The sequence below is a fragment of the Astyanax mexicanus genome, chromosome 1 (genome assembly GCF_023375975.1).
Source record: "Astyanax mexicanus isolate ESR-SI-001 chromosome 1, AstMex3_surface, whole genome shotgun sequence".
Lineage (NCBI taxonomy): Eukaryota > Metazoa > Chordata > Actinopteri > Characiformes > Acestrorhamphidae > Astyanax > Astyanax mexicanus.
Genome location: NC_064408.1, coordinates 69,117,964 through 69,141,747, shown reverse-complemented (window position 1 = coordinate 69,141,747; position 23,784 = coordinate 69,117,964). Strand labels below are relative to the sequence as shown.

General features: G+C 37.4%; 2 protein-coding genes across 9 annotated transcripts in view; one reads left to right on the top strand and one right to left on the bottom strand.

The window, feature by feature from the left end:
• The window catches only part of LOC103031412 (nesprin-2), a 157,193-nt gene extending 143,224 nt beyond the window's left edge, over positions 1-13,969 (top strand). For 7 of the 8 annotated variants that reach the window (XM_049482150.1, XM_049482120.1, XM_049482143.1 and 4 more), the window contains 13 exons: positions 209-346; positions 1,031-1,225; positions 1,573-1,828; positions 3,063-3,131; positions 3,758-3,885; positions 4,124-4,250; positions 4,975-5,177; positions 5,884-6,084; positions 7,130-7,258; positions 8,547-8,738; positions 11,320-11,376; positions 11,514-11,563; positions 12,259-13,969. In XM_049482150.1, coding sequence (XP_049338107.1) covers positions 209-346; positions 1,031-1,225; positions 1,573-1,828; positions 3,063-3,131; positions 3,758-3,885; positions 4,124-4,250; positions 4,975-5,177; positions 5,884-6,084; positions 7,130-7,258; positions 8,547-8,738; positions 11,320-11,376; positions 11,514-11,563; positions 12,259-12,469 — 1,956 coding nt within the window. In that variant the 3' untranslated portion in view covers positions 12,470-13,969. The remainder of the gene's footprint in view (positions 1-208; positions 347-1,030; positions 1,226-1,572; positions 1,829-3,062; positions 3,132-3,757; positions 3,886-4,123; positions 4,251-4,974; positions 5,178-5,883; positions 6,085-7,129; positions 7,259-8,546; positions 8,739-11,319; positions 11,377-11,513; positions 11,564-12,258) is intronic. The other variant, XM_049482135.1, reaches the window with a different exon arrangement.
• Positions 13,970-17,617: 3,648 nt separating this feature from the next.
• The window catches only part of esr2a (estrogen receptor 2a), a 39,974-nt gene continuing 33,807 nt past the window's right edge, over positions 17,618-23,784 (bottom strand). The window contains exons 9-10 of the mRNA XM_022664036.2: positions 22,213-22,451; positions 17,618-20,806 (exon numbers count right to left, since the gene is read on the bottom strand). Coding sequence (XP_022519757.1) covers positions 20,772-20,806; positions 22,213-22,451 — 274 coding nt within the window. The 3' untranslated portion in view covers positions 17,618-20,771. The remainder of the gene's footprint in view (positions 20,807-22,212; positions 22,452-23,784) is intronic.

Sequence of the window (23,784 nt, the reverse complement as noted above, 5' to 3'; positions counted from 1 at the left end):
CTATTTGCATGCCATCAGTTGATTTGATTTGAAATCAATTGTGTGCCTCCTATTGTTGAACTGTGGTAAGGTTTGGCAAAAGACCCTTGAGTTGATTTTGTTCCCCCAATCTTTTATTTAATTTTTTGAATGACTAAATTACAAATATGCCACTTCATACACTCCTTTTCTTATTTTTCACTGGCTTCCTGTTTTTCTGTTTCTGCAGCACTTCACTATTCAGAGAGAGGAGTTCGAGAGCACGCGGGAGAGTCTGCTGGTCTGGCTGACTGAGATGGACCTGCAGCTCACCAACGTCGAGCACTTCTCAGAGAGCGACATTCATCAAAAGCTCAAACAGCTCAATGTAATTAGAAACTAAACATCATCTAGATGTCATTTTCCTTAAAATTAAAAGTTTTAAGTATGATAATAATTCTCATACAATAAGGGTATTTACATGCAAGTTCATGATTGTATTACTGCAGCTATTGGATTATTTAAGTAGTTATATATACACCATACTCTGATTTTGTAGATCAGAGAAAGCACTAAAAATATAATTGATTAAGAGTATAAATGCACTGAGAAATCTGATTACTTGGATAAAATCAGATTTCCTAGAATGTGCAAAACAGACCCTGGTACTGGAAACCTATGCCACTGCTACGAGTTGTTTCAGGAGAAGCTGCAGGCACACATATATATATATATTGATTTGAAAGAGTGATTTGCAGTTCTTGTACTCGAAACTTAAAATTTATCTGTTATTATAGCTGATTTGTGGTCATATTACAATTATTACTGTAGTATTTTAAAGTCATATTTAAAGGAGCAACATGACGTTTGGGAATATTGTGATGTTTACATCACATCCAATTTAAGGTTTGTTGCCTTTTTGCAAAGGAAAAATCTGATTATCACCTAAAACATGTTGAAGTCTAATTTTCCACAGTAATCGGATTATGACATGCATGTAAAAAACACACTCAATATCATTTATTCTCAACACTGCACTTATTTTGCACTCTATGACTCTGTGTAATTAAAGGGCTTTAAAAAGGAGATCACTCTGAACACAAACAAGATTGATGCTCTGATCGTGTTTGGGGAGGGTCTGATCCAGAGGAGCTCACCGCTGGATGCTGCTCTTATAGAGGACGAGCTGGAGGAACTGCACTCCTACTGCCAGGAAGTGTTCAGCCGAGTAGCGCGCTTCCACCAGCGCCTCACCAGCCCTCGACCTGTATGTCACACCCCACACACTCCCTTCTGTTTCATACATAATACACATACATGTACCTGACCTGATGCCCCTACTGTACTCATGAACATTCTACACCATAAGAAAGAAAACATTTGATATATTAAATAGTATAGCAATAATGAAAGTTACTCACTTTAACTGTATTTCCCAGCCTAACTTGTTGATTTCTTTGCTCCAACACATCTGATTGAACTCATTAACTCATCAGTTAGCTGCTTTATTAAGTGTGTTTGAGAAGGGAAATAAACGAAGGCTCTCGTCAGTGAGTGCAAATGTTTTTAAGTGATTAACTGTTGATTTATTGCTTTGATACCTGTCTTCCTCAGATGCTGCTGGATGAACCAGAGCTCTATGGCAGTGAAATAACAGCTGAGACAGAAGGCTCTGGTTTGGCAGATGTCAATATTAACCAGGTTATCAACCAGCCCCCCATGTGCCTCCTGTCCCTGCCACAGGAGCGCTCAGGCCGCGAGACACCTGTCAGCGTGGACTCCATCCCCCTGGAGTGGGATCACACAGGAGATGTGGGGGGGTCCTCCTCACAGGAGGATGAGGATTCCAGCTTCTTCAGTGGTCTCTCAGGTAACTGTGTAACTAAGACTATATAGAAAACAGTCTGGGACACCTGCTTATTAGTTGATTGTTTTTTTTCCTAAAAACAAGGGTATTATAAAAAATGTTATTATCCAGTAAAGGCTATCTTCTAGATTGCTGTAATATTGTGGAAACATACCCGAGAAACCCTTGCTGTGTGTGGGCAAACATTATCTTGCTTAGTTTTTAAAGAAAAACGATGCTGTCAAGTAAGGAAGTACAAATACTTTGTTACATTACTTAAATTACAATTTTTGGCTATCCATACTTTACTAGAGTAATTATTGTTCAACTGACTTTTTACATTTTCACACAATTATCTGTATTTTCTACAGATATTATGGAGAGAAATTAATGCCAAATTAGAAAGCAAACACTACCATGGAAAAATGTAAATGCAGTCCACAAAATGCATTGCTTTTCCACACTAACATGCAGAATATGTGGCAAAATGCCAAACCGCTTTTCACTGCACTTGATCTCTTTATTAGAAAAACAGTACACAAGAATTTAAATTTTAAAATGCAATTAGCTCAATGGCATTGTATTCCACTGGCTGACGCTGCAAATGCTCAAAAGCAAATCACAATGCACAGGATTGCATTTCGTCTAGGAGCAGCACGGCATGTGTGCCAAAATAAAATGTGATCACTGAATTAATGGGAACACTTTCAACAAGTTTGCATATATGAAATATATGTATGTATTGTTGATATGATTGAGGGAGTTTTTGTGCTTCCTCTAGAGGGGCTTGAACCCAAATCATGTGTTGTTGTTTTTTTTTTGCTCATACACACCTAATAATTATCAAATATGTTGGACCTGCTTGACATTTGGGCTACTAGGACTGGAGCTGAAGAGCAGTTTGATCTTTCCTTATGACCCTTCAAGCATTGCAGGTCAGCAAGTCATTATTTAAGTCAATAATCAAAAGGCTTTTGTTGTCATTCCATCTGAGTACAAGTACACAATACAATGACATTACGTTGCTCCAGAACCATAGTGCAACATAAAATAACAATACAATAAATACAGCAGACATGAGACAGTTTTACAGAAAGGGCAGTGCAGTACCAACACAGTAAAATCTAAGAGTACGTGGTAAGGTTATACATGATCCCAGCAGTACTGAGGTAGAGAATATACAGTACTTAAAACACATTCAGATACTCTGAGACTGATGGTGGTCTTTGTGCCCCCTGCTCCACTTCTCTGTTTTCAGGTGTGGAGGTCACAGAGAGTACAGAGGCATTTGTTAAATCCACAGTAAAGGTTCTGACACCGACCTCGGGTAGGCATCAGTCTTCTACATGCTCTGTCTGCAGCTGTGTGGCTTCAGCTGGACATGCACCCCACACCCTCCCACCCCCTCAATCCCTGACCTGCTGCAGAGCTACTTTCCTAACCACCTTGGTTTATGGCTTTATCTTTCTCTTCTCTATCTTCCGAGTGCTGTGTGTGTATAGAGTGGGCACACACAGCATCAAAGGCCTTTCCAGTCATGGCCTGTCTTTTATTTTTTTCTCTTATGATTTAAAGCCCTCTTCCTGTCTTCCTCCCCCATCCCAGCTGGTTTAGCACACACAGCATGAAAGCCTTGGCTCCATGTCTGAAAGGAGAGCCGAAAGATGGTCTTGTCCAGTAGAAAGAAAGAAAAAAAAAAGAGAGAAGGAGAGATAGAGAGAAAAGGGCATGGAGAGGTTACCCACCCGAAACCACCACCCTCTCCCCCCTCCTTTTCAGCAGACTCACTCCACCTGCATGTCCTCCCACTCCACAGCCACTGCATGGCACAGCACAGAGATAATGCTAATGATGCTTATACCTTTTTCTCCTCAGGAATAAAGAGTCAGTTCACCAATTATATCTGCAGTGTTGTCCTTGTAATGATTTACATCTTGTTTGGCTCCTTTAAAGGAGAAGATGTGGCAGTGGCTCAAAACTGGAGCATTCAGCATCCAGAGAGGACATCCCTCAACCTGGACATCCCTGACACAGAGAACCCCTCACCTCAGCATGCTAGCACACCTTATAAACATGGCTATGTAAGTATGAAACCTGTTTAAATATTCTGCCAACTGTTGTTTTAATATTGGCATAACTTGGGCTTTGAAAGATAAGCCATCTTTCAATAAAGGTGTGGCTAAATGGGCAGAAAGCGCACGCTATCTTTCTTTCAACATCTATCAAATTTGTATATATATTTGCACATTAACAGTACAGTTGGAAGCAGATAAGGCTGCTGATGTGTCTAAACGTAATTGGACCATGCTTGTGTGGTAGGTTCAGCTCATGTCCAAGTGCAGTGGCAGCATCGAGAGTGTGAGGAAAGTTTCTCTGATCCTGAATGAAGAAGAACAGCAGGAGGATCAAGGCCTTATTGGACTCACCGGTGCGAATAGACCATCAGGTAAGCCTATGCACATCTCATAACGCTCCCAGAGCACACCTCCAGACTCACAAAAACCAGACCTGAAAGGCCTTTTTGTATACATTTTTTTGAAAACTTAGGTGCTTTAAATGACCCAGACTGGTAGCTCTCCAGCCCAGAGGGTTGCTGAACCCGACTGTAGAACAGTTGATCTCAAAGCAAGTAAACCCAAGAAGAAAAGAATAAATAAATAAACACACTGTTCTTCACACGGGATAGAACCTGTGTCGTCAGGGTTGCGGTTCCAATTCACTGTTGCTGCCCAGGCTAGTGAATTGGGACATGGCCCAGAAAAAATGCCCTTATAAGGAGATAGGGAGCCTAAGAACGGGTGAAAAAAAGAGAATGGCCAGAAACTAAAGTCACGCCAAGCGCAAAAGAGAGACAGGAGAGCCTATTACATTACAAATTTATCAACATAAACATTTTCATAAAACATTATATGGCTTTATTTATATCATTATGGCTTTTAGTACAATGTGTTTTGGAGAGGGCGGGGTTGTGCACTAAGGGACTTTGTGGCACAGAATAAGATTTGGTCCTTAATGGCATTTTTTTTTCCCCTTTACATTACTTTTACACTTTATACTTAAAAACTACTAAGTAGTTTTGAAACCAGTATTCTACAGAAGTATTTTAAACCCTAGTATCTATATTAATACATGAGTAATAAATGTGAAAACTTTTGACACTTTTGACACAGGAGTAATTGAACGCTGGGAGCTGCAGAAAGCACTGGCCGTCACTGAGAAACAGTGCAGCAGCAAAGATCCTCAAAAGCTGACCTCTGACCTACACAACATCACCTCCTGGTTAGGCCGCGTCACCCCTGAACTGGAGAAACTTCAGAAGACTGAGACATCTGTCAGTGTCCAGCTCCTGGAGGCCAGGGTCAAACAGCTTAAGGTAAGAGAAACTTGTGAAGTTTGTCTTTATGTTGTTCACTGCTATCTGTTTCCATATGTTTTCTTTATCACTTACTGATGTCACACTGTCAGTTTCTTTTTTTTTTATTTTTTAGATTTGGGTAAATAAACAGTTAAAACTTCAGAACTTACATTCTCCCTTCTGTAGATGTGGTTGCTTCTGGTTCATAATAGTTTATAGTTGTAAAATAGCCTGATTGTAAACATATTTTAATTTAAACTGTTTTAGGTGATCCCGTTACTTTTAATGTAATATAAGGACCATTGATTGCAACTTTTACATAATGCAATTTTTAAATCATGCAACGTAAAATATTGATTCTATTTATTACATTTTAAAATCTATTATAAATGTATTTAAAACTTGTATCACAGATGTGAAAATATGTTTTCCTCACAGCTACTAAATTAACCAGTAAATCAATTTAACAGTTTTACTTGCCACACCCAGACATGCTAATTGAATGAAAACATTGTTTGTTGTTCATACACAATCTTTTCAATCCGGTTAAATTAGATTAGTTTTTGATTCTTGGTGGGATTTGCATGAGCATGAATTCACTCAATATTATTGACACAAAGCTAATACCTTTTTATCAGGACTGTCCTGTGGCCATCGCAATAGAACACAGGTTACCTTAGTGTGTGATTTATTCTCTGATCCTCCTCTCCTCTCTTTCTTACAGGAGATGCAGAAGACCTTTTCCCGCTACAAGACTCTGATGCTGTCTTTGAACCTGATTGGACGAGAGTTGGAGAGTGAGGGCACTACAGAGGTGCAGCAACTACAGGAGGGCCTGCACAACATGAACCAAGGCTGGACTGAAGCCTGCATGGGTCTGGAGAGCTGGGAGGACTGTCTGAGGAACTCACTTATGGCCTGCCAGGTCAGATGTCCAGATTACTTGCAAAACTTTAGCAAACAAATAAAATAATGTGATATTTAGATTGCAGATTGCTGCAGACATAACAAAAAGTATTGTATTTTTCGCACTGTAAGGCACTTTTTTACAATCCCTTAATTTTCCCAAAAATCAGCAGTGTGCCTTATAATCCACTGCATCTTATGTATGCTTTTTACCAGTCAGGAAGGAGCAGTAAAGCCACAGTGCTGAAGTACAGTGTTATACAGTAGTTTTAGTAGGGTTTCTCCAGCACCGAGGCTGAAGCAACATTAGCATTAGCCACTATCCACACTAAGCACTAGCTCTTTTGCCATGTAGAGGTGAGTGTTATCGGCCTGTAGCCTATAGTCGCTCAGCATCAAGACCTGCTGAATTACTGCTACAAGGCTACTGTAGCTAGCGAATAATAGAACCTCACAGCTACTTGTCAGTATTTTGCAACCTACATATCAGTAATCACACACTTGCCTAAAAACTTAACCCAAAAAAGCTGTTAAGTGATGTCAAACTATCCCAGCTAAAAAAAACACAGTTATTCATCCATTTTAGAGCAGCATTTTAGCCCAGAGCAGTATTAGCCTGGATAGGCATTGACTGACACTATTCTTCATATTACAAGTCAGTGGAGGAATGTGTGTAAAAAGAAAAAAAAATTCTAAAAGACCATAAACAAATTGACACTTAAAATGTAAGGAATTTATTAAATATAAAATAAAGAAAAATATAATAATAGTAAAAGTTAGAAAAGAGGTTATAATTAGACATGCAATAAATACTTTGACTCTGGTTGTAATCTAGATTATGCAATTTGTATGTTTTATAACTATGAACAGTAGTAGCAGTCAGAAGCTTCAACACAATAAGTTCTGTGCTTATTTTATCCATACTTTTGTCCAGGTCTTGCCTGACTACATTTATGGAAATAGAAGAATGGCTTCTGTCTGATTAAATGTCTGATTTATTTGTGGTGTGAGATTGGGTTTAGTCATGTATGCTGTTCTCTGACCTTAGGCTTTTTCTCTTTTAGGAGTTTCATGAAACGCTACACTCTCTCCTGCTGTGGCTGGCCCATGCAGAAAGCAGAAGATACGCTGTAAACATCCTCGACCCCACTGTGTTACCCTCTGCACTGCGGGAGCACAGAACTGCACTGATGGTGAGAATAAAAGCTATTCTAATGATTCTAGTGATTCATTTAGTGATTCTTGGTGAAGGACATAATGCACAAAGGTTACACCACTGGTACTCATAGAAAATACACCCCCTAAATGCCAGTCTGTTGTTTAGACTAACAGGGTTATGCTGCATTGGAATTACGCATTTGAAATTGTTTCTGTGGGCATGGTGTTGACCAGTAGTAAAGACAATTACAACAAAATTTTAACTGAAATATTAAAAAACGGGTATACAACCTGAATGTAAATGCAGTAAATTTACCCCCAAACTACACTAACATACCAAAGATCATAGAACTAGTTTTGTGCCTCATGTCTGTTCCCATGCCCCACAAAATTAAAAGAAGGTTAAACTATCATTTTTTTTCCACACTAACAGATCTAGCCAGACACTGCTGCCCACAATTATTGCCACACACTACACAGTCTACTATGGGTGGTAATGCTTTTGATGCCATATTGCTGGTAAACACAATTACACTATAGAGTGAGGAATATTTGCCCTGGAGGAAATAAAGCTGTGCTCAAACTCAGTGACACAGCCTGACATTTTGTGAATTTACACATTATTAGTCAAACTTTTAACCTGTTATTGTAAAGGAAAAGAAAAAAGCTTTTAATAAAAGTTATTGTAATAAGCTTATCTTGAAAGATTTTTGATGCTACGCATCATTCAATACGACTCAGCAACTACCAGATTCACATTTTGTCAAAAATTAAAAAACGACAAAATGGAGAGATAAAGCTTTTGATTGACAACAATGAAAAATATACAAATTTCTTTTTACAGTAAATTATATTGTTAAATATTAAAATGTAGATATACAAGGTATAACTTATATTTGTGATTGTTTAGATTAACACCAGGCACAAGATATGAATTAATCAGAGATCTAAATGTAACAAGATGAATGGGCTGAAATGGTCAGTGTCAGTGGTATACAGTGTCTACATTACACTACATTACATTACATTTGGCAGATGCTTTTATCCAAAGCAACTTTCAAATAAAGATATATATTAAGCAATAGAGGCAAAAAAAAAACATTTTTGGCAGGGTCTTAATAAGGCCAAAGGGAAGTAGTGGGATAGAGGGGAAGAAGAAAATGAGGTTAGAAGCATTACATTACATTTTGCAGATGATTTTATCCAAAGCGACTTACAAATAATGATGTAAGAATGTATCAAAGGGTGAAGTTATTGTGGTGTTTGTACAGACATCAATAGTGGTATATATTCACTGACCTTTATTACTCCGTTGGCCCACAGGGTCTAGAAGAGGAGCTGAAGAGCAGGCAGAAGAGGGTGGGCTCTCTGCAAGAGATCACGTCTGAGCTGCTCCCAGAGTCAGGGACGGACGACAGCTTCGAGGCCAGAGAGAAGCTCCATGTCACTGATATGAAACTACGTTTGCTTCTGCGTCAGGTCAAGCAGGACCTCCAGACCGTTCAGGAGCAATTGGTAAGAAGAATGACAATACTTTATAATAGATATACTCTGCCAGGGATCCCAAACATGGGGGAGGCAATGTTGGTGAATAGTGCTGGTATATAAAAAAAGCAAAAACATTAACAGCACTTTAAACCAAACAGGAGAAAAATATAAATAGGTTTGTAAGTGAAGAGGTAGACTCATTTTAGGCTGTTTGTTGGTTGTGATTTTAAAGTTTGTAAGAATGTATACATTTTGAAAGACCATTTATTACTCATAGATATATACTTATTGTCTATTATGTATAGTAAATTCTATGCAGTAATCATTAGGAAAAGAACAAATCTGTGACATTTTATGTGGTCGATTTAGAATTCCTCTTGTTCTTGTTTTAAGAACACCAGAAGTGTATGTTACAGTATTTTTCGCACTATTAGGCGCACAGAATTATAAGGCATACTATCAATGAACTTCTGTTTTCTAGTCTATTTACAGTCACACCAGATTAAAAAGGTGCATTACCTGACACTAGTCAGGAACAGAGGTGCCATGTTTTCCTTTTTTTAATTCAGCAGGTCTCTCCGCTGGGTAAAGCGCCCCAGTAAAAAAAAACTGTAATTCTCCAAAAAATGTATTTTAAAATGTATTTTAAAGTCAAATGAGTGCTGGATGTTAATCTACACATTTTTTTTTTTTGTTTGGGTGAGTAAAGCGCTTTTGTTTATTTACAGTAAGCTTAGATTTCCAAGTTTTCATTAAGGCTGGGTGCAGCTGCATTAGTGTCTATCTATTAGCATTAGTGGTTAGCAGCTAATACCACCCAACAGCACTTCACTGAAGAATCCTGAGTGTTCAGGTATGCCAGGGTGATATTAGCTAACGATTTGTTCCATGTAGCTTGTTTTAACACAGCAAACACGCAGACTACAGTCCGATATGCTCACCTCCAAACGGCGAAAGAGCTTAGGGAGGTTAGCGGGTAATGCTGCTGGAGAACTAAATTGAAACTCCTGTATAACGTTGTAGAGTGGCTTTACTGCTCCTTACAACCTGACTGTTACAATTCATATATAAGGAGCAGCGGATTAAAAAGTGCACTGATGATTTTTGGTAAATTAAAGGATTTTAAGTGCACCTTATAGTGCAAAAAATATAATGGCACTTCTATCATTCTACTATATTGTGCAAACACTGAGAGTGTTTGAAAAGCTGTGATTTTCCTTTCATTTAACAGCGCATTAGTGCGCTAAAACATGAAACGTAGCCTAATTGCAATAATAATAAAAAAACAGTGAGAATGAACAACCCCCCAAGAATAATGAACCTAATAGCTGCTATAACATTCAGAGAGGACTTTATTTTCCTGTTCCTCAGCTCAGAAATCACTCATTTTTCAGAACAGGTATTATAAGTTTATAAGTTCTTATATCCGTAGGCATGATGCCAGTAGAAGAATCTGCTCCAGATTCTTCTTATATATTGGTAATAGCTTATATGTGTGCATTTGCACATCTGTGTCAGACGTGTCAATGGTGGCAAACTAAAGTAGCTGAATTGATTCATTACAACAAGATGTCCACAAACATTTGGCATCATCACAAGCCAGAAAAAACTGTAGACTGAATAGTCAAAAAAAAGTTTTTTTTATATTACTACTTCAGACTTGACAGGGCATATGTAGTCATATGTATTGTTGCAAATATATTGAATATATCTGTACTATATTAATGAGATTCATGCACTGATGTTTTACTGTGTGATGTGAGCTTCCTAATAACTGAACTGCAGAAGTGTCTAGACGAGTCTCTCTGGATGCGCTGATGAATCAAATTATTCACATTAACATTTCAATATGAAAAATGTTTGGCAATATAAAGCAATGAATTAGCTGTGTTAGAAAGTTATGCAACATTGCACTGACCACATGTCACCAGTGTGGTTATATCAAAATCTCTGAACCTCACAGCATAATTGCAATATTGAAATGTATCCATAACACACAGGCTTAGTGTGTAGTCATGCTTCTACCAAATATTCAACCACTTGGCAGAACCCTTCACTCTCCATACTAAAGAGCTCCTTCCATGAAAAACTGAATTTTCCTCTCATTATTAGAATGAAGATTTATTTGAAGAAGTTTAAAGTAAATATTAAAAACCTCTGAAGTTTTACAACATATTATTCACTCAGTTTATTCAGTCTTTACCTGGAAAAAAGGCTAAAACAACTGTTAATCACTGTTACAGTCACAGGATGTCACTGGAACCAACTCACTGTTCGTATATCTACCCTTTCCAGCCTACTGCAGTTTCACCCTGTACATTAATATTACAGCTATCAGGAGGATTTCAGCTCTGAGTGCAGAGTACAAATGCTTTTTTATATTTCACTTAAGTAGAAATGTTAGTTATATATACTTTACTGGAGTAATCATTAGTGCATTAGGAAATCACAGAAACAGCAGTTACTGTCTTTTTCCTCCTTAGAGCAGAACATCTGCTTTGTCTATTTCAGCAGTTTGGCTATTCCTGTGTTTTTTGGTCAATAAATATATGATTTTACATGTTAAACCTTCACAAAAAAACAAAACCCTGTATGTTAATTATTACAGGAGTCATCTGAGGCCACAGGTGTGAGTAAAGAACAAGATTCTGAATCATCATCAAAGGTAGGCATTAACAACTACTACTCCTGCACACTGTTCTCCAACAGGGGGAGCTTTTCTTTTTAAATGCTGCACTTTCATTAGAAGAGAGTAAATCATGTGTAGGACTGAGCTTATGTGTGTGTGTTTTGTGGTTGCAGGAGCTGGCAGCTGTAGCTGGCGCAGGGAGCAGAGCCTTAACCTCCAGCAGGTACTGTACATTGCTTTAAACAAATTACCCGTGTTATTTCAGTAGCTATGGTGCTTGTGAAAATAAATGAAATGGAGTGAGTTCAGGTAAATTTCTGATGCATTGCTCTCTTGGCAAAGGAAAACACAGGTGTGGCACTGACTGAATATAATCTAGACAGACGTCAACAGTCATACATTTATTGCCATCTTGGCAATGAAATGTCAACAGAGGCATGTCCCCAATGTACACGTACACACATGGACACGCAGCAGTGCACAAACTTGACCGGCTCATTCCCCTTTACAGCGTGATCGAGCAGGTCAGTTTCCTCTGCTGAGAAGCGTTGGACACGCCAGGTAGCTGCGTCATTGAAGTAGCAATGCGCCAAAGTCAGAGTGCATCTGACACAGGGCAAGTAACACGCTGATTGGGTTATTTCTTATTACACCCATTAATTAAGAGAATTAGTATATGCCTTTTTGCATATTTCAACCTGCGCAAGGTGCACTTTTCTCTTTGTTGTGATAGCAAACACTCGCATTAAATCAAGCTTTCCCCACATGTATCAGAGGAAGCATGTGCTAGTCTTCAGAAATTTTATAGAGGTGTTACATTATCTCAACACTAAGGCAGAAAGAAAAGTCGTGTATAGTCTGTGCTGAACTGTAGTAAAGGATGATTTAGATTCTGATGTGATATTTTTGTTGTTTCAGGGTGGAGAAGCAGGACCCCTCTCCACAGCGCTCGTTTTTCAGTCGGGTGTTGAGAGCTGCCTTTCCCCTGCATCTCCTCTTCCTCCTGCTGCTGATCCTGGCCTGCCTGGTGCCGCTGTCCGAGCAAGACTACAGCTGTACTCTCTCCAATAACTTCGCCCGCTCCTTCTATCCAATGCTGCGCTACACCAACGGACCTCCTCCCACGTGACAACACTACTGCACTACTGGTCTTTTTTTTGTTTGATTGTTTTTTACTGACCAAGTGGGTGACCTCCTCCAAAAAGCCAACCCATCCACACTCTAGAAGCACCAAGCACCAACACTTTACAATAAAAATATAAACATCAGTTATAACAGTACTCATGACAGTGATAAATATTGATAAATGGTTATGTAATGTCTCAGCTGATTATGAATTGACACTAGTTTAAACATTATTAAACAGTACTACATTTTAATGCTTAAGAATGTTAATGTTAATGTAAATAATAATGAACTGAAATGTTAGTAAACTGATTTAATGATAATCAACTTTTTAACTAGTGTCAATTAATAATAAGTTGAGACATTCTGTCACAAGTACTGTTTTAATTAATGTAGCCTCATTGTAAAGTGCTACCAGGTGTGCTAGAGCATGTTGCTACAGTCCAAAAATGTATTTTTAACATTTGTATATATAAATTTAATTTTATACTATTTATTCCCCAATGAAAATCATACTACTGAGAACTTTTTAATACGTAAACTCTGCGTCCAAACTCTAGTTCAAACTATGCCTGTATGTTTCTTACTTTAGCGAAGTGACTAAGAAATTGTTAAAGCTCCCAACTGATCATTGTATTAACCCTCTATGGCATGAGTTCAACTTTTGCAGAGAAACAATTTGGGAACTTTTTTCAGAACATAAATGGCCATAAAAAAGTGAGCTACATAATGTCGCCCAAAGGCAACAAATAAAAAAAAAAAAAACTTATTTTATTAAAATTACAAAAAAATTAAGAATGTAGTAAGAATATAAACAGCCAAAAATACTTCTTTACATATTCTTGCACATATACATATTTTAGTTATGGCTCACTTATACACCTCATTGTTTTGGATGCAGGTATGTCCTTGTAACATTATGTAAAACATGAATAAATACATAAAACTTAAGGTAGTGTATGAAATGCTGTAACAACCAAAATAGTGTTGCCATAGATTTCCCCATGCCGTAGAGGGTTAAGTGCTTGTTTTTTGAGTCATTGATTCATGTGGACTAATTATCTTGCAAACCAGTCTTTTCAGTTTCATAGGAATAAAAGCTTAAATTTGATAAGAGTAAAAAGTTTTGTCTGGTCATAATTTCAGATCTTGTTTTTCTGAGCTTTGACTGGGTCTGCTTCACATGTGCCTCATCAGCATGTCTAAAAGCAGCATTCATCCTTAAACCTGTTTATATGTGTCCTTTGTCAAGAAATAATACATTTGAAAGACTGATCTTGCAGAGTAACTCAAACACATGTTCTACTGTAATAATCATGAAATGCTACAAAATGGCAAAACACTTATATTGCATCAACATTATCTCTTTATTCCTTTCATGTAAATAGGATATGGGTCAATGAAAGTGTGGACCCTAAGCTGACATTTGTGTGTACAGTAATTCAATTTTTGGAACATAATTTAATTTCCTCTTTTTGACAATAAACATTCTAATTTAACCAAATGTGTCAGACAATGTTTTAAGCCATGTTGTATTTTTCATTATATTATTTAATTAACCAAACCAAAGTTTGGTTACAAGTTTATAACAAATGCTGATTTGATGGATGGCTAGGCACTTGTACAAGTGGGCATTTTTCTCGGGCCCCCAAGAAACCCCAAGAGGTCCTGACAGGTATGTAAAACCTTCTTTTATTAGAGCACACACACACACACACCGCTCCACGAACACAATGCAAATGAATCGCGCATGCCCACAGCCGCCGCTGACTGACCCTGCTCTGTATTTACAGAGCAGAAGTATAAATATAACTTAAGTGTGACACGAACAGAAATCACTGAATTTCACTCATTTTGTCACTCACCTCATACACCACGTAGCCTGTCACTCACCTCCTCCACAGTGTCTGTCTCTTTATACAAAGCTAAATATCTATTGAACCATTGAACAATTTGTCTATGACAGGTTTAAAAATAAAGAAAACTAAAAAAAAAAAAAAAAAAACGTAGACTAACAGTTCTGGCTAACTGCTGCTCTTATAATAACATTTAAGAACATGGCAAAAAAAACTCATTTATGTAATTCATGTAAAAATTAAGTTACTGTAAAAAAAAAGTGACGTCCTATTTAAAAAGCAACAGAAGTTATTCATTTGTAACATTTCTAACACATTTATGGTGTTTTTTTACTCTCTTTTAAGGGGTGTCCAAACTTTTTTGTTGGGGGCCAGAAAGAGAAATATATTTGAAGTCACGGGCCACAGACTCTCTGATTATTTCATTTACACACCATTTTACTTGACTTACTATCTTTATCTTTGACAGCGTTGTGTAAACTTAGTTTTTTCAAATTGATGTTTCATTTCATGATGTCTCTTAATATTAAACTCCTTAACTACTGCAACTTTTAGACTCTTTGGCCCGTTTTTCTGCGCTAGAAATGCGCACTCTCTCCGCTTTTAGACTCTTTGGCCCATTTTTCTGCGCTAGAAATGTGCACCCTCTCCGCCTTTAGACTCTTTTGGCCCGTTTTTGACACCTAGCGTTCAAACTTTGAATCTCACATTATAAAGACCTGCTTAACAGCAGGCCAACTTTCATTCTATTTCTAAAATACCTTGCGGGCCGCTCCACAAAAGGAAACGGGCCGCAAATGGCCCGCGGGCCGTAGCTTGGACACCCCTGCTTTACAGCTTCAAAAACATGTATTGTGCAAATTAGGTGATGACTTCATTTAGCGACTTCTAGGACAGCCAATAGCTACTTTTCTTACTGAGGAGTTGGCAACACTGTTTTTCCTGATAAGCATTACTTTTGAAGTCAAACGATCACTGTACTTTAATCTATTTACAGATTTCTCTCCTGAAACCTGTTTATTTGGGTGAGTAAAGCACTTAAATTTATTTAATAAAAGCTTAGATTTTCAGATTGCTAGTAAGTCTGAGTAAAGCAGCATTAGCATTTATGACAGTGCTGCACTGGGAAATTCTGAGTGTTCTGGTAAGCCAGGATGCTCTCAGCTAGCAGTTTGTCCCACGCAGCTACAGTCCGATATACTCACCTCTGTACAGCAAAAGAGCTAGTGCTGTGATTAGCAGCTAATGCTAACACTGCTCCAGGCTTTGTGCTGGGGAAACAAAACTAAAACTCCTGTATAAAGCTGTCTTTTAGAGTGTCTACTGCTCCTTAATACCTGACTGATTAAATTCATTCAAATTAAAAGGCACACTATTTTTTTAAATCAAAGGATTTTCAGTAAGCCTCTATGGTGTGAAAGTCATCCACCTAATACTGGGGATTTCAAGAGGGTTAGAGCTTTCCCAGTCTAATGTTTCAGTTCACATGGAACTGAGGAAAAACACCAGCAATACTAAAACACAATGAGATTTAGCCTAGCCGTAGACTGCATTTTCTTTTCAATGGAAATGACTTTTAAAAAAGGGGAGAGGCTGCCTCTGTATGTCTGAATGTTTGTGGACAGCCATACAGCTCCTTATATTCATTCACAAATGTGAAAATGCGCGCACACACACACACTGCTTGTCTGGTCACTATAGAGAAGTTTTGACCAAAGTTTAGAACTCTTTGGATCTGAAAAACACAACTATTGGTGTCATGTCTAAGGGTGCGTATAAGCCTCTCAGTATTGAGCTGTGTTGGTGCTTCATTCAGTAATCCTGTGGGTAGTTGGTGACGAGGTGGATTGGTGATCCTCCAAAGTACTGACTTTACTAACCTGTGGCTAAATGCAATTACATCCTCACAGCAATGTTCCTAAATTTAGTAGAAAGCAATTCCTGGATGGTGACTATTTTTATATATATCTATTTAATTACAAACAACGGATGAGCCCATTTTTGTCTATATAATGTGAACATATGCAGTTTATACAGCTTATCTCCAGTTTAGTTTAGCAATAAAAGTCCTTACTTACCTACATAGCTACATCTTAAACACAGTCAAAGTAAGGTCAGATAGTCATGTGATCATGAACTGCATACAGTTTTTTGTCTGCAGGTAAGGTTTAATGCTTAAAATATTTCATCACTGTCATAAATACAAATCTTCAAAATGCTGAGTCTGTAGTAATCATGCGTTTTGTCAGCTAACTCCAGCATCTAGCCGTAGATGAAGAAAAAATCTAATAAAAGCTTAGGAAATAGAAATAAATTTCACAATTTTATGAAACTGTTTGCAAAACTACAAAGTAACAATTAAGTAACAATCCATCAAAGTGTATTGGTGTAAAATGCACCATCTGTAGAGAAACACACTGACTGATTATTTTGTGGTACAGTGGTCTTTATCCAGTATTTATCCAAAATTAGCAGTAAACCCACATTTATTATATGGCTCGATAACACTTTACATTAACCAAGGATAATGACTTTATTTACATACATTATTCTACATTGAATAATGCAGAAAGTATAACTAAATAATTATACAGAACAGGAGAGTGCAGTGTCACTGATTTTAAGCAACAAAAGTTATTTCAGTACTAATAGTGCAAAAAGTTAAGAATTATAAGCCAGATCCATGCAACTAAAAATGGTGGAATTGCCTATTAATGCTTCTTTTGCTAGTATTGACCCACGCCCTTGACTGGGCAGAGAAGAAGAAAGAGGGGGAGCGAACTCAGAGTATTTGGGATGGAGTTCGGCGCAGCTTCTCTGTAAAGCGTTAAGCCGAAGCCCCCCCTCTCATGAAGAGAAACATGAGAAGAGAATAAAATTAAAGAAGGAGGAAGATGGGGAGGAGGTGGGTGCGAGGTCTGTTCAATGAGTAGGTAGAGAGGAAGTGACGGTTTAAATAGGGATGGAAGTGGGAGGAGTGAGGGCGTGGATCAACTCCCAAAACTTAGTTATGACACATAACTCCACTTGCTTAAGAAGGTTTTGGTTCCTCAATGGCAAATACAAAAATGATCAAATTAGGTTTAGATAACCTAAACTCCTCTCCGCTCCTTGTATTCAATGATGTGCTACTGGTCTCCTTTATTTGACTGTTCTTTACTGACCAAATGTGTGGCCTGCTCCAAAAAAAAAAAACAAAAACAAAAAAACAACCCATCCACACCCTAGAACTCAAACTGCAGTGTGTGTCCCATTGGTGGTACACCAGATGACCTTAAAAAATATAATGCATGCACAAAAAAAAACAAGTTTTATTATATGGATGGATGAAATTTTACATCAACCAACACTGAATGACTTTATTTACACATTACACACTGAATTATGCAGAAAGTGTAATTAAATAATTATACAGAACAGGACAGGACGGTGTCACTGATTTAAAGCACCAAAAGTTATTTCAGTACTAACAGTGCACTTTATAAGATGTTATAAGCCAGATCTGTGTGGTTCTTTGCATCTAAAAACTGGTGGAATAGGCATTTTCTTGCTTAGAAACCAAATCAACACTTTTGCTGGTGATTTGGTTCCTCAATGGCTAAAACAGATTTTTTTGATTTATGTGATTTTTTTTATGGGATTTTTTTTTTTTTTTAGATTTATGTGATTAGTAGTTACCAACATCATTCAGCATCACACTGCAAACTCGGTTCACATGTGGTCAACTTTTCCATTGACAGTCTTATTATATATTCATAGGTTTAGTGCATATTCTGCCAACAGTCTTGTGTTTACCCTGTGGACGGGGCTCATCAATAGTAAAGTATGATAAAAAAATAACAGAATCTGTCCAAAAGCAATAAAGCAATCTGTCCAAATACTATTCACACAAAAGTACAGGCACAAGATGGTGATTACAACTGTTCATAACAGAATTACACAAGTTTGCAGTGCAAGAAAGACTCTTATGACACCCATATAGACCTGTGATTTACACAATCACAGTGGAAAGTTCTTGAGATTGAAGATTTAAACAAACAACAAAAAAAATAATATCCAAAACTACTGTACAAAAAAGTCCCAAAAAGACGCAATCAATGAATGCACCTTATTCACGCCACGGCCATGTTGATACGAAAGCAAGGCTGGGGGTTGTGCTATTAAACCGGAAGGGTCAAGGCAGAGAGGGAGCTGGCAGAATATACACCAGGCCCCCAGTTTTTCCCTTCCAAAACGTGCCACCTTCCAAGTGTGCTGCTGAGGAATGAGAGGACCATTAGAGCAAAGCTATCCGTTCACTTCCATTCATTTCGGGGTGTCTTTGAACCAATAATAAATGTATTTCCAAGCCGTTTTCGATTATGACACGTCCCGTGTTCTTTTCTATAAAGAACGGATTTTCTGCAATTTGATCCATAAGATTAATAATCTGTTCATAGCTTTAGAAAATAACATTTTTATACAACTATGCTAACGATGACGTAAAAATACAGCGACCCAAAATACCGTGCTGTAATGTTTGGAGAAGTTGCTCCTCTTAATTTAAAAGTACAGAGCTGACTGAATTAGAACAGGGTCAAAGTAACCTCTTATTATGCAAATATAATACTACTACTAACAGTTACAATACATTGTAGATAGTAAGATAGTAGTAAATAGAAATAAGATAGACTATGAGAATTATAATGTATAGATATAACTGTAATTTATATTACACATTTATTATTCTTATTACTGAGTTTCTAAATGCTTGTTATATAGACAAACTATGAATATTCTTCAGTAAATCCGTGGACTAATATTGGGTATCAGTAATTCTCGTTTATATCTCCTGTTTATTCAATAAAAGCCCCATTCTGGGACGGAATGGAGCTTTCCTCACTGTAGAGTGAATAGTGTGCAGCTCCTATAAACAGTACGTTTTTTTGCAAGGCACGCTGAAGATTCGCGTCATGCTGGCGCCTGTGCAATCTCTCACTTTCCCGGTTAACGCCCCACGAGAAGCCGATCAGGAAGTGACACGATTGGCCTCACCTGGCTCTGTTGAAATCAGCGGGATGGCTTGGTCCAGTTAATATATACTGTCAATGATATACACCAGCGCCTGTGTGGCGCAGAAAATAAGTGCAGGATTGAGACTGAGAGTTATTTGCAGGACGTGGAAGGTAGCTAGCTACTTAGTTGTCTTTGTTTCCTGTATTGAAAACGTGTGTGTTAGCTAGCTTTCTAGCTAGTGAGTTACTAACTAACTTAGTGTCTGTAGAAAAATACCTTGTAGTTGATATAACTACAGTTTTCCTTACAGGCTTCGCTAAACTATATGTCCAGGTAAATAATGTGGACAGAACATCCTTCTTTAACTTTCCCATTCTAACCAGTGTCTTAAAAAAACTCTCTTTTGTAAAGTGTTCTGAAACTTTTTTGTCTTCATGTTAATCTGGAATATCAATTTAGACATAAAATTAATGTTAACATGACCATTAAATGCCAAATATAGTTCAGCTAAGCATGAGAATGTACACACTTGTGAGACCAGGCTCCGTGCGGTAGGATAGTAAATAGCTGGCTAGCTAAGCAGGCTAATCTATTCCCCCACTCGTTTTGACCTTAAACTGAGAAAATAACCATTTAAGGGTTAATAATTTAGTCATCACCGGATAACCATGTTTAGCTAGCTTGCTGTTTCTCTCTGCTAATGTTCATCTGGCTAGATTGGCTGTCTGGGTAATATTAATATGGCTAGCCTTAGCTAGCTAGCTAGCACATTAACATACATCTTAAACTGAAATGGCGACCTCTACTGGTTTTGTAAATCCATTCACAGTAAAATACGGGATCTTTGGGGAAACTATGGAAAGTTTGACCTCTATACGATTTCTTTCTTTTTGAAGAAGCACATTTGGGAACGCGGCATTGTTAGTGTAACCGACTTTAAGGAATATTGAGTTATGGAATGTGTATGTACACTGAATGTCCTGCTGGGGTAGCCGTAGGGCAGAGAGAAAAAAAAAGGAGAGAAGAAGAGCAAAATAAAGTGTGACGGCTATTTTCCCTCATTGGGTCTGAGTGCGTTTTATTTTATTAATTATAAAGTATTAGGCGAACCCTAATAAGCTCGGTTACATTAGTATTCAGCGCTACAGCGCTGCTTCCATTCCCCACAGCCTCATTTTGGTAGATGTTGGTGACGCAGGTGAATAAAGTGCATTTAGCTCTGCAAGCAGACTGCAGACTGTTCTGTAAGACTGATATGACATCCAGAAATGCTTCCCTCAAACCTCCTCACTTTTACTGAACTACACAGTTTAAGGCTTTGTACAGGTGCTTTGGTTCAGTCCTTTGAGTCGTCTTCATGCTCTGCGTAAAAACCTCGTTCAGAAACAGTTTATGGTGCAAAGTAAACAAACTGTGTGATTGTTCCAGGCAAAATCATCACACTTTCTGCACTGTTCAGTCCATCTTCACAACAAGGTGATTTTTGGGCACTATTAAAAAAAGAGAAACAGTCAGTAAGGATATGCTTGTGCAAGTAAATATGGCACAGTGTTAGCATTGTGTAATCACAGTTGAACTGTTGGCAGTTCATTCTGATGGACCCAGTTTCACTGTAGAAATGGCATCCAAAACTAAGCTGACTGTACAAACTGCAGCATTACTGCAAGCACTGCGCTCATGAACTACTGGAGAAATGTTGTCAATAGTTTATAGAATAAAACAACACTGTTCATTTAAGTCGGACATGAACCTATAAATAGCAAAATCATAGAAACTGATTTAGAAACTAAAGTGCTCTCTTATTTTTTTCTAGAGCTGTATTTAGGTGGAGCAAATAAAAATGGCATTTTTGTGGAGATCATAATGCCCCTTTTTTAACATTTTACATGTTGACTAAAATGATGCAGCAAAGATGACACCTATAACTGACAAAACTGTTGAGGGGATTTATGTATGATTATTTTGTGTAGACAAAAATGAACCCACAAGTTATTTTCTGGCATATGATCAAACGCATGTCTGGTGGGTATGCACAAATGTATACGTTAAAAAATATACATGTATTTTCTTGAAGATTTTATTTTGTATTAATTTTAGTAGAAGATCTAAGATTAAAGAACCATCAAGGGGCCTCAATATTGAAAGATGGGCCACATATTATTTCACCAGTCACCATGTTCATATACTTGAATGCATTCAATACTTGAATGCAATTTTAAAAGCTTACACAGTAAAATATATGGAGTTTTGTGAGTTTTGCAGAAGCAAACTAAATTATAAGGAAAAGGTTAATGCTGCAAATTCATCAAATCAAATGTTTATTTTATTCATGGCAGAGTGAATATTATTTATTGCAGTTATTTAAAAAATTGTATTTGGATTTTTGCCATTCTTTGCTTTCATTTTTGTGTTGTTTTTTTCCTGTGGATTTTTGGGGATTTTGGAAAGGGGCACTTCAGGGGCCAATCAGATTTTAGCTTGGGCCAATCCCCTTGTACAACACACAGTTTATTTATTGCACTAGAATCAACCTCATACACTACAGTAAAATAATAACTATTCCATTCAGTTACATAATTTTAATAAGTAAAATACAGATGAATCCCCTTGCAGTTACACTGGTGAGCTGTTTAATTACTGACCAATAGGAGGAGCTGTGCATCTGCTGTTTAAGGGTGTTAATCAGCTTCAATTACATCTCTGTTCATTTTGATGTTCTATATTAGAATCTGAATTAGATGTGGAGCAGTTATTGGCCTTTCTGTGAACTCCATATTTACACTGGTTTTATGGTTGAACTCTAACCCTGAACCTAACTCACTACCTGGTACACTCAGGTGTTGTAGAAAAGCAGTAGCAATAATATAATAGACACTGAACAGTTTGAGAACTTTACTGGATTTGCTGAGCTCCACAGGTTCATCTGTGCCAGGCTGGTGCCACTGCTGAGAAGAGCAGTTGTTGTAGGGTTCCTGTGCTCTGGAGTTCTCCTTTGGAACAGTGGATTCTTTTGGAACAGGGTGGGGCAGACGAGAGCTGTGCATGATGTGAGCGTCCAGCATCTCCAGGAGCAGGTCATACAGCGGAACCATCTTCTTCATCTTCATGCAGTGCAGGTGGTCCATCCCTCTGTTACTAAGGGAAAAAAATAAATGTATACACATTTTTTTTAACAAAGGCAAAAGACATAAACAACTTCTAATAACATTTCTATTAGTGCAGCAGATAAAGAAGCATAACGGAATGAACAAGGCTAATTACGGAAATCTGAGCATACCTGATATACATTACAAAATGTATTTATATTTCATGCATTCTATCAATGGTTGGGATGATATAGGAAATATATAAAGAAAGATGAGAAGAAGAGATAACACACTGTTTATCATGTGATTTATTAAATGGTCAACAGAATAAAGAGTATTCCAGTTACATTACATTACATTTCATTTGGCAGACGCTTTTGTCCAAAGCGACTTACAATAATGAAGTACAAAGTAATAGGAATTTAGATAACCCATTTTTAGATAGGGCTTAAAGGAGGTCGAAGGGAAATAAAGGGATAGAGAAGTGAAGGAGAGGAAGAAGGAAATGGGGTTAGAAGTAGTGTTAGAGGTGTTAGGAGAGTAAGTGCTCTTTGAAGAGCTCTGTCTTCAGGAGTCTCTTAAAGATAGCAAGAGATTCTCCTGATCTGGTAGTTAGCATTGCTTAAAGTTAGCTATCTGTTTGTAGTATTCTATGTTTTATTAAACCCTATGTATGATTCAGTCTACTTTCTTTAAAACTCGTTTATTTCAAGGACCCTTCTTTTCATTGTTGTTTATGTTCTTTTAGGTCTCTTTTTGGTTTCTTTTTCCATTGGTTCCATCTAATACATTAACTTCTATATTTTTTTAATACATGTATAAGAAGTACGGATCCCCATCCACCATACCACGTAAGAAACTTCATTCCAGCCTAAATAGGACATTCAAAAGCATCATTTGCATAGTCACATTATTTTTAATACTGAAAATAGTGTTTTTTGAATTATCAATCATTTTTACAAATGACCAGCAACACTTTATTTGAAGGATACCTACATAGAAGCTTCAAAACACATTCATAAGCATTCAATGAGGCATATATTAAGTGGTATGATTTGTTTTGAAAAATGATCAATAGTGAAAGAATCAGAAACAAAATATATTTTGTATATATTTTTAAATGTATTAACAATGTGATTATGCAAATCATCGCTGTCCACTGAAAAACATGCATCTCCAAAAGAGCAACTTTACAGGAGTGAGATAAAACTTGTTTAACTTTCAATGGAAGTCAACGTGAGAAGAGTATGTTTTAGGTAATTTTGAAAAATTTCTATTTGTCCATTCATCAACATCAAGAAAGTTTGACACTGTGTAAGGGGCAGCTTGTCTTTAGATTATCTAGTAAACCAAAAATCAACAAAAATGGAGATACTTGTTTT